Here is an 11131-nt window from a genome sequence, read left to right as displayed (position 1 = left end):
TTTTTTAAATTTAAAAATATATATATATATTTTTAATTTTTTTAAAAAAAATTAAAAAAAAATTAATATATGTGCCACGTGTCGACGTCTGATTGGTCCACGTGTCAGTCCTAACGGTCAACTAATGGATGGACTAATTTGGTCACTTATCAAAACCACAGGGACCTCCTGTGATAAAAATGAAACCCCAGGGGGGAAAAAATAAAGTTGCTAAACCCTAGGGGGTTTTGAGGTATTTAACCCTATTTAAAAATTGGCAATGTACCCCCCTAATGTTTCAAAAATTTTCAATTCAGACCCTCCGTTACTAATTTCAGTCTAATTTGACAGAAATTATCCCACGTGCGTCTCATGTGAGATTTTGATGCCATCTATTCTAATTTTGCCCTTACTAAATCTATAAAATTATGTAATTACCCACATTAAAACCTATTAAATTGAGGGTAATTATGTAATTTCATAGATTTTAATGAGGGCTAAATTGGAATAGAGAGCATCAAAATCCCATGTGAGACGCACGTGAGATTATTTCTGTCAAATTAGACTAAAATTAGTAATTGAGGATTTGAATTGAAGATTTTTGACACATTAGGGAGATACATTGTTAAACATTAGGTTTCGAATTGAAAATTTTCTGAAAATTAGGGGGGTAAAGTGAATTTAACCCTAAAAAATAATAATAACACCTACCTGAAAGCATGGTCAATACAACTTTTTCCACTTCAAATTTTAAAGGAGTATTATTAGAGATATTATAGCTTTTATGGTAGTCCATGTAATGCTTACCACTTCAACCATTAAACAATTAAATTTATCTATCAAATTTTGTTCTTTAATTTTTTTCACCATTAAGATATTGTCACGTAAATTTATAAAAAAATTATAGTACTCCAAGCATTTTCTATATTAATAATCTTGGAACGAGTATTAATATACTGTGTGCTTGGTTTACAATTATTACACATTAATATATATATATATATATGAATCTTTCAAATATATGCCACATACAAGGGCATTTTATTAAGCATGATGACATGCCATTTTCAAGGGTACGGGTGGATCTGAAAATGCTCCAGTTGAAATTTGATCAAAAATAAACTTATTTGCGGCCTCGGTGTAGTGAGCTCCATCCCAATTTACTCTGACTGAGGGGCGTTCACATGAACCCACGAATATTTGGCTTCCATTTACTGTAAATGTTCCTGCACACCCAACACTACTGCTATAGTTGTATTTCCCTCCATACCCACACCAAGCAACAAGTGGAAGCTCCAATCCTGCATATTTTCAACCAAAATTATACACTTGAAAATTATTCTTACATACATTAACGTTTATTTTTAGAGCATGTGATTCACACGTAACGCTTACCATGTTTGTTTGGTTCACTAAATAGAGAGTACTTGACGGAGTAGACGTCTACATGTGTAATTGCAGCTAAAGGAAGATCGATCCTGAGCTGAACTATGGCCTCCTTCAACTTGTAGTTGAAATATTGAGCCACATCATTATAGGGCTTTGCGCAACCATGTCTGTCCCTTTGAGCTGATAGAAAATTGGCCAAAATATAGGGAAGGCAACCAATTGGTCCTGTGTTGTGGATCCAAAATGATCTACCTCCCAAATCATATATCGCCTACATCATCATAAAACAAAACCTAGTTATCTCATCATTTTATATTTTACTTCTTAATTATTAAGCCTTAAAAATAAAAAGTAAATATTTTTCCTAGGATTAATAGGTCGGGATTTTCAGGTTGAATTTAGAGAGAAAATTAGAGAAAAGGTAAAGGTCCAAGAATACAATCCGAGTAGGTCGGTCCCACACCCCAAAAAACCTGAAGATCCGTACTCGAACACCTGAGAACCCGCATTCCTCTTTTTCTTCCCCTGCCTGAATTCTTTGAAAATCCGACAGGGAAATGAGTAATAGGGCTAGCCTAAGCCAACCCATTATGAATGATTAATCATAGTCTTAATTTACCTTAACATTAGTAGAGAACTTGTTGACTATATCGGGGACAGAAGCATTGACTTCCTCTATAGTCATGTTGCTACGGAATCCCTCACCAAGATCATTCTGACCGATATCGAATGTGTATAAAGCTTTTGGAAAATAATCCCTCTTGGGCATTAAATTTGCATATATTCCTCCTGCAAGAAAAACAAAGGTAGTTGATAATATCGATATCTACAATTAAGCACCCCCAATCTAAACAAATAAATACTAATTTATTAAATTGAATTTGAGAAAGTTTACCCTTTTGCCTTGTTATTTGTGATCTGATCTTGAACTGCACAAATTGTAAGTATTGGACGTCTAAGTAGAAGGGACTATATCCACCTCCGGCTGGCATAATTATTTCCGGTAGCCTGATTGTGGAGGCAGCCGTGGCAAAATTTGCACCGTGCTTAAAGTTGGTCCCCAGAGAATCAAGATATACGCTCAGATACGGGAGACCAACACTCTTTGCTGTAACCACACAATCAAGGTCGAAGGTTTACATCTATGTAGTTTAATAATGTAAGGAAAATGAGAATTATTCATCCAAAAGAAGAAAGAAAAAAAAAAGAAATTAATTTGAGGCCTCAATAAATTAAGAGGGTAGGCCAAGTGATGAGAAGAAAGAGACAATAGGTCTAGACTGCAAGATTTGTCCCTTTTCACAGTGCTTGCTTCAATGGCAGGCAAAAGAGATGAGCCAATTTTATTTTATCATGGCCCAGGCCCTTAATAACGGAGGTTGATAATCATAGCTCACTATGAAACGCTAGAAAATTGTGACCGTACACCACTACCAGCTACTAGCTAGGTTAATCTCTTGAAGGAGGGCTAAGATTAAATGGTAGTCTTAGTCTATCATACGCCATAAATCAAGTAGAAAGTAGCAGCTGTGAGAGAGAATATAATGGAAAGAAGAAAGAAAGCAACACAATTCAACTCAATAAAACTTGAAGGGAAGGTTCAGTTTTCTACAAGTACATTAACGGTTCCGTTTTCTAATTCAATCTATCTACTGTGTTCTATTTCTGCAATATTTTACAGACCAAAAAACAGCATTTAGTTTCTACCATTTTCACACTGAAATCGGTAGCTGGAAGACCCCACTGAGCATTAGCAAATTAATGAGGAAAGTAGTCTATATATATATATATATATATATATATATGGTAACAGTCAAGGTTAGACATATAACATACCCATGAAATCGATAATGAGCCGGCCATCTGAGAACCTTCCAGCAGGCATGTGAAAAAAGGTCTCCCCATAAGGAGGTGTCGGTGTTAATAAGGCAGCAGCAGCTAAACCACCGGTATCAGAATTTGAGTCTCCAAAGTTGAAGATTGCCGGAAAGGTACAATTTTCCAGAGCAAACACTGGGTTCAGTGTGGAAGCATACAATAAAATGATGCAAAAGCAAGAGACAGAAATTGTGAAGTAGTTGAGAATGATAGGAGTCTCCATATTTGTAGACACAAAGCGAGAGAGATATTGCAAATGGTAAGGAAACCACGAAGGGAGTACTCTTTGATGTTTGGGATGGAAGGAAAGCTGGACATCTTATATATATATATATATATATATATATATATGTACACAAAAGCATATATCTAGAAAGATTGTTTGTTGTCAAAGGATGCTTAATTTCCCATTCATGCATCTTTGAAAAGTACGTGATAAGCTTACGTGGAAAAATGTACCACTGATGTGTACTAGTCAATTTGACTAGTTTAAATTCTTGAGAAGTAATATTGTTAAAATTATTGCAGCTTTTATTGACAAATATGATGTCGGAGCTAATAATTTGATAAATTATTAAGCATTTTCAGCCTTCATCCTTCACGTGTCTATAAGAAGAGCTTAACTCACACATCAAATTTGTAAGATAATAATTATAATAATTAAAATGTGTGAGTTTTAACTCACACATCAAATTTGTAAGATAATAATTATAATAATTATAATAATTAAAATGTGTGAGCTTAACTCACACATTTTAATTTTTTTCTTCCACTTTTGCCCTCACTTCAAATCAAGAAAATGACGCTTATACCTTTTAAACATATTAACTTTATTTGTTTGAAGTGAGGGCAAAAGTGGAAGAAAAAAATTTAAAATGGCACATGACTTACACATGACCGTTGACCGTCAATTTTAACCCTTTTAACTGACAGAATTTGGCTTTTTGTCATAAGATGGTAGTTTGATGGGATTAGGTGTCATAGTTGATAATTCATAGGGGAAAAGTGCCAAGACGCTGTAGTTCATGAGAGCAAAAGGTAATTACCCCGAAAATTTTTCTTTCATCTTAAGGGCCTGTTACAATATTTGAGGCCTTGTTTGGCGGCTTACAAATCTCATTTTTTAAAAATAAAATAAAATAATTTTTCATCATTTTTGTTTTTTATACCATATTAATAATTTTTTATTGTTATTTAAATAAAAAAAATCACAATAAAACAAAATTTTTTCATACAAAAAATTTAAAACTTCTATCTACTTTATATCACATCAATCACCTCAAATCAAAAATCATATACATGTCCATTACCCAACAAGGCCCAATTGTCTTATAAACCGTAATTGATTAGAAAAAATAAATTTAATTATTTAATTATGATTTTAGCAAAATCCAAGCACCTACCTGCCATCCATGCTCTTGTCCTCTTTGTAATTCAAATTTAGGGACTTCGAAGCATTTGTTTTTTGGTTTATTGGGTTTACCTCAAAAGACCTTATATCATTTACAAAGAACATGCTCTATATAAACAAATCTATTTTTCCACACCCAAGCGATATGGGACGCTACAGACTCCATCTTGCAATCTCCTTCCCTTGTTTTCTTTATTGCTCAGAAAAATAAAAAATAATAATAACACCTACCTAAAAGCATGGTCAATAAAACTTTTTCTTCAAATTTTAATGGAGTACTATTAGAGATATTATAGCTTTTATGGTAGTCTTTGTGACGCTTACCACTTCAACCATTAAACAATTAAATTTATTTATTAAATTTTGTTCCTAAATTTTTTCCCCATTAAGATATTGTCACGTAAATTTGTAAAAAAATTGTAGTACTCCAAGCATTTTCATATTAATAATCTTGGAACGAGTATTAAGATAGCGTTTGCTTAGTTTACAATTATTACACATTAATATATATAATGATAAAACACTTTAAATTGACAAGATTTAACATGAATCTTTCAAATATATGCCATATACAAGGGCATTTTATTAAACACGATGACATGCCATTTTCAAGGGTATGGGTGGATCTGAAAAGGCTCCAGTTGAAATTTTGTCGAAAACAAACTTATTTGCAGCCTCGGTGTAGTGAATTCCATCCCAATTTACTCTGACTGAGGGGCGTTCACATGAACCCACAAATATTTGGCTTCCATTTACTGTAATTGTTCCTCCACACCCAACACTACTGCTATAGTTGTACTTCCCTCCATACCCACAACAAGCAACAAGCGGAAGCTCAAATCCTGCATTTTTTCAACCAAAATTATACACTTGAAAATTCTTACGTGCATTAACGTTTATTTTTAGAGCATGTGATTCTCATGTAACGCTTACCATGTTTGTTTGATTCGCTGAATAGAGAATACTTGGCAAAGTAGACGTCTACATGTGTAATTGCAGCTAAAGGAAGATCGATCCTCAGCTGAACTACGACTTCCTTCAACTTGTAGTTGAAATATTGAGCCACATCATTATAGGGCTTTGCGCAACCATGGCTGTCCCTTTGAGCTGATAGAAAATTGGCCAAAATATAGGGAAGGCAACCAATTGGTCCGGTGTTGTGGATCCAAAATGATCTACCTCCCAAATCATATATTGCCTACGTCATCATAAAACAAAACCCAGTTACCTCATTGAAAATATTATTTCTTAATTAAGTCTTAAAGAGTAAATATATTTCCTAGGAGTAATAGGTCGGGATTTTTGGCTTGAATTCTAAATAATTCGAACACAAAATGAGAAAAAAGGTAAGGGTCCAAGAGTGTCCCAGTAGGTTAGCTCCACACCCTATAAAACCTCAAGACGTACTCGAATGCCCGAGAACCCGCATTCCTGATCTCTTTCTTCCCCTGCCTGAATTCTTTGCAAATCGGACAGGGAAATGATCATGAATAATAGGGGTAGCCCAAGGCAGCCCATTATGAATGATTAATCATAGTCTTAATTTACCTTAACATTAGTAGAGAAGTTGTTGACTATATCGGGGACAGAAGCATTGACTTCCTCTATAGTCATGTTACCGAAGAATCCTTCACCAAGATCATTCTGACCGATATCGAATGTGTATAAAGCTTTTGGAAAATAATCCTTCTTGGGCATTAAATTTGCATATATTCCTCCTGCAAGAAAAACAAAGGCCATGCTTAATGCAGAAAGGTAGTTGATCATAATATAGATGTTTAACATAGTAAAATACAAGCGAAATAAGGGTGTAATATATAACATTACTCAAACAGAACCAGCGAAAATTCCTTCAATCTTAAATAATATTACAAAAAAGTGGGGGTAAGGGTATAAGTAATGTACCTTTTTCCCTTATAGTTTGTGATTTGGATTTGAACTGCACAAATTGTGAGTATTGGATGTTGAGATAGAAGGGACTAAATCCACCTCCGGGTATAATTTGTGCCGGCAATCTGATTGTGGAGGCAGCCGTGGCAAAATTTGCACCATGCTTAAAGTTGGTCCCCAGAGAATCAAGATATGCACTCAGATACGGGAGACCAACACTCTTTGCTGTAACCACACAATCAAGATTGAAGGGTTACATCTATATATGTAATTTAATAATGTAAGGAAATGGGAATTATGCATCCGAAAAAGGAAAAAAAGAGAATTAATTTGAGGCCACAATAAATTAAGAGGGTAGGCCAAGTGATGAGAAGGATGAGACAATAGGTCTAGACTGCAAGATTTGTCCCTTTTGACAGTGCTTGCTTCAATGGTGAGCAAGAGAGATGAGCCAATGTTATTTTAACATGGCCCAGGGCCCAGGCCCTTAAATAACGAAGGTTCATAGCTCACTATGAAACCCTAGAAAATTGTGACCCTACACCACTACCAGCTACTAGCTTAATCTCTTGAAGAAGGGCTAAGATTAAATGTTAGTCTTAGTCTATCATACTCTATAAATCTAGTAGAAAATGGCAGCTATGAGAGAGAATATAATGGAAAGAAGAAAAAAATCAACACAATTCAACTCAATATATAAAACTTGAAGGGGAGGTTCAGTTTAATGTGTTTTATTTTTTTTAAAAGAAAAAAGTGTTTTGATTTGGCATAAAAGTAAAAACAGTTTTAAATATTTTGTATTTCAAGTAGTTTATTAATGTTTTTATTTTAAAACAAGAAAACAGTTAATTAGAAAAAGTTTTTAACAAACAAACCCCCCCCCCAGTTAATTAGAAAAAGTTTTTAACAAACAAACCCCACCCCCCAGTTAATTAGAAAAAGTTTTTAACAAACAAACCCCACCCCCCTTTTTTTTTTTTTTTGTCATTTCTACTAAGCTACAGCTTCACTGACCAATCTTTTTTCATCAGCCGCACAAAAGAAAAACTTTTCTTCACATGAAGAAACCCTTGACAAGGCTCTTTCCTACCCAGAAGGGATATATATATATATATATATAAGGTTTGGATTTGACAAGAAGTGGAAAAAAGCAATGGGTTTGGAGTTTGGTACCCCATGGATCCTAATGGTTTTTTGTTTTCTTCTGGGGTTACTGCTCTTAGACAGTTTTCTGCAGGATAGCCCGTGAATATGCTGACCTGGATATTATGCTTTTCCATCATGAATTCATGTTTATATGAAGGACAAATGGCTAAATATCAATGAGATAGAAAATGAGTGTATCTGATGGGCCTACTAATTCAATCTATCTACTGTGTTCTATTTCTGCAATATTTTACAGACCAAAAAACAGCCTTTAATTTCTACCATTAATGAGGAAAGTAGTCTATATATATATATATGGTAACAGTCAAGGTTAGACATATAACATACCCATGAAATCGATAATGAGCCGGCCATCTGAGAACCTTCCAGCAGGCATGTGAAAAAAGGTCTCCCCATATGGGGGTGTCGGTGTTATTAAGGCAGCAGCTAATCCACCGGTATCAGAATTTGAGTCTCCAAGGTTGAAGATTGCCGGAAAGGTACAATTTTCCAGAGCAAACACAGGGTTCAGTGTGGAAGCATACAATAAAATCATGCAAAAGCAAGAGACAGAAATTGTGAAGTAGTTGAGAATGATAGGAGACTCCATATTTGGAGAAACAAAGCGAGAGATGCAAATGGAAAGGAAACCAAGAAGGGAGCTTGATGTTTGGAATGGAAGGAAAGCTGGACATCTTATCATATATATACAAGAGCATAGATCTAGAAAGATTGTTGGTTGTCAAAGGTTGTTTAATTTCCCATTCATCTTTAAGATGTAGTGATAAGCTTACGAGGAAAAAATGTTCCACAATTTGACTAGTTTAAATTCTTGAAAAGTATTGTTAGAATTATTGTAGCTTTTATTGACAAATATGATCTCGGAAAATTATAAAGCATTTTCACCCTTCATCCTTCACGTGTCTATAAGAAGGGCAATTCTCACATACATAAAATTTGTGAGAGAATTATAATAAAAGGTGTAGTAATTCGTATGGCCTTTACAAAATAACTTACTTGGGTCAATATTCATGTCCGTTTCTACATCTTATATATGGTTCAGAATCTATCTTTTTTAAGTCTTCGTCTTTGATGGCTATCTTTCAAAGCTTGATCAATTAATTGTCTTGGCTTATTATTAGAATTTTGCCACTTACCCTACACGTTGAGTTGGAACTTGTTAAAATAATGATTAAGTGATTAAATTTATCTTTTTCTATTAACTTAAGCATTTCGGATAAGTGGTAATTTAACATAGTATCAGGGCAAATGCCCTAAGTTCTAACATCGACTCTGTCAAATGACCCTTCATTTAAATTAAATATTTCACGTGTTGGGCCCCACCTATTAAAAAAGAGTTTGAGCTCACACGTGAGATGGAGTGTTACAATAATGATTAAGAAATTGTGAGCTTATCAAATTTTGATTCTTAACTTGTTTCACTATTAAGATACCAAGAAGAACTTCAAGAGGAGGGAAGATCCCTCATCCCCTTTCACAGTAGCAGTGCTCGGTGTCTTTTTTGTAGGCTCCTTCGGTCTCTATTTCTGGTGAGTTGCTATAGATATAGTTTGTAGATCTAGATCTAGTCTCTTCAACCTTAGATCTGATCGTCTTCTTCGTCCAAGGCGTGTCTTCCAAAAGGATATCTACGATGCCGTGCTCCTCCGCTGCTTGTGGGGTTTTTGTTTTTTGTTTTTTTTTTTGTTTGTCCTGACCTTCAGGTTAATGATGGATTTGTTGTCTGGGCCTTCGGGTTGAGAATGAAGTAGATCTGTGTGGGGGCTTAACTCTCACGGCCGAATTTTTAGTATCTAGTTATTTTTTTTTATTTTTTTTTTTTTGTATTTGGGCTATCCATGTCTTAGATCTAGTCTGTGTGAAGCATATCTGTTCCCTTAAATGTAATTGTACATGGGTTAGCGGAGCTTAAAGTCATTTTTATGACTTTGTAACCTTCATAGCTTTTTTGGCTATGATTTTTCAGAGCTATATGCTCAGTAATGTAATACCTTTATGTTCGTGAAATTTCATCAATGTAAGTTTCATATTTTTCAAAAAAAAAAAAAAAAAAAAAGATACGATCACGTAAGTTTATAAAAAATTTATAGTACCCTAGCCATTTTCCATTTTAATAATCTTGAAATGAGTATTACAACTTGCACTAAGTTTACAATTATTAGACATTAATATATATAATAACTAAACACTTTATATTGATAATATTTAACATCAATCTTTCAAATATGATGCAACATGCAAGGGCATTTTATTTTATTTATTTTTGAGCGGGGCCATTTTACTAAACAAGATGACATGCCATTGTCAAGGGTATGGGTGGATCTGAAAACACTCTGGTTGAAATTTGGTCAAAAACAAACTTGTTAGTGGCCTCGGTGTAGTGAATTTCATCCCAATTTATTCTGACTGAGGGGCGTTCACATGAACCCACGAATATTTGGCTTCCATTCACTGTAATTGTTCCTCCACACCCAACACTAGTGTTATAGTTGTACTTCCCTCCATACCCACAACAAGCAACAAGTGGAAACTCAAATCCTGCATATTTCCAACCAAAATTATTTACTTAGGGAATTCTTACGTGCATTAACGTCTATTTTCAGAGCACGTGATTCTCATGTAGCACTTACCATGTTTGTTTGGTTCACGGAATAGAGAGTACTTGGTAGGGTAGACATCTACAAGTGTAATTGCAGCTAAAGAAAGATTGATCCTGAGCTAAACTATGGCCTCCTTCAACTTGTAGTTGAAATATTGAGCTACATCATTATAAGGCTTTGCGCAACCATAGTTGTCTCTTTGACCTATTGGAAAATTGGTCAAGATATAGGGAAGGCAACCAATTGGTCCTGTATTGTGGATTCAAAATGATCTACCTCCCAAATCATATATTGCCTGTATCATCTTAAAACAAAACCCAGTTACCTCATTTTAAATATTATTTCTTAATTAAGCCTTAAAAAGTAAATATTTTTCCTAGGAGTAATAGGTCGGGATTTTCAACTTGAATTCTAGAAAATTCAAACAGAAAATGAGAAAGAAGGTAAAGGTCCAAGAGTATTGTTTGAGTAGGTCGGTCCCACACCCCAAGAAACCTGAAGACCTACTCGAACACCCCAAAACCCGCATTCCTCTCTTTCTTCCCCAGCTTGAATTCTTTGGAAATCGGACAGGGAAATGAGTAATAGGGCTATCCTATTATGAATGATTAATCATATATAGTCGTAATTAAAACTCTCTTATTCTCTGAGTTCTCTAAGGCACAACAAAGTGAGAAAACCCTAATGAAATGTGTGGCTTCTAATTTTTCTCCCCCTTTCACTATGTGGCAGCGTGCTCCTTATATAAGGTGTATACCCGGCCAATCAACTTCTCCTTGATTGAGAAGTAAAAGGACAAAACAAAACCTACTGGAGG

The 11131-nt window shown here is 34.7% G+C and overlaps 2 protein-coding genes across 2 annotated transcripts; both read right to left on the bottom strand.

Annotated features, from left to right (window-relative positions):
- Nucleotides 1–991: 991 nt before the first annotated feature.
- Nucleotides 992–3528, bottom strand: LOC132166888 (esterase-like). The gene is made up of 5 exons (XM_059577739.1): nt 3205–3528; nt 2264–2476; nt 1988–2157; nt 1375–1639; nt 992–1280 (listed from the first exon to the last, which is right to left on the bottom strand). Exons 1-5 carry the CDS (start codon nt 3467–3469, stop codon nt 1024–1026), a joined length of 1170 nt encoding a protein of 389 aa, XP_059433722.1. The 5' UTR covers nt 3470–3528; the 3' UTR covers nt 992–1023.
- Nucleotides 3529–5113: 1585 nt separating this feature from the next.
- Nucleotides 5114–8503, bottom strand: LOC132167055 (esterase-like). The gene is made up of 5 exons (XM_059577950.1): nt 8042–8503; nt 6563–6772; nt 6206–6375; nt 5591–5855; nt 5114–5499 (listed from the first exon to the last, which is right to left on the bottom strand). Exons 1-5 carry the CDS (start codon nt 8394–8396, stop codon nt 5243–5245), a joined length of 1257 nt encoding a protein of 418 aa, XP_059433933.1. The 5' UTR covers nt 8397–8503; the 3' UTR covers nt 5114–5242.
- Nucleotides 8504–11131: the final 2628 nt, after the last annotated feature.

Source organism: Corylus avellana, chromosome ca1 (assembly GCF_901000735.1).
Source record: "Corylus avellana chromosome ca1, CavTom2PMs-1.0".
Classification (NCBI taxonomy): domain Eukaryota; kingdom Viridiplantae; phylum Streptophyta; class Magnoliopsida; order Fagales; family Betulaceae; genus Corylus; species Corylus avellana.
Note: the sequence above shows the minus strand (reverse complement) of the source record. Positions and strands in the feature narration are given on the sequence as shown.

Bases quoted from the DNA above. Each gene is read 5' to 3' on its own strand.
- LOC132167055 (XM_059577950.1), bottom strand. From the start codon at position 8,396: ATGATAAGATGTCCAGCTTTCCTTCCATTCCAAACATCAAGCTCCCTT. The intron at 6,773-8,041 runs GTATGTTATATG...GTGTGGTTACAG, and splicing joins GCTCATTATCGATTTCATGG to CAAAGAGTGTTGGTCTCCCG. The intron at 5,500-5,590 runs GTAAGCGTTACA...GAAAAAATGCAG, and splicing joins CAGCGAATCAAACAAACATG to GATTTGAGCTTCCGCTTGTT.
- LOC132166888 (XM_059577739.1), bottom strand. From the start codon at position 3,469: ATGGAGACTCCTATCATTCTCAACTACTTCACAATTTCTGTCTCTTGC. The intron at 2,477-3,204 runs GTATGTTATATG...GTGTGGTTACAG, and splicing joins GCTCATTATCGATTTCATGG to CAAAGAGTGTTGGTCTCCCG. The intron at 1,640-1,987 runs GTAAATTAAGAC...ATGATGATGTAG, and splicing joins AGTTCTCTACTAATGTTAAG to GCGATATATGATTTGGGAGG.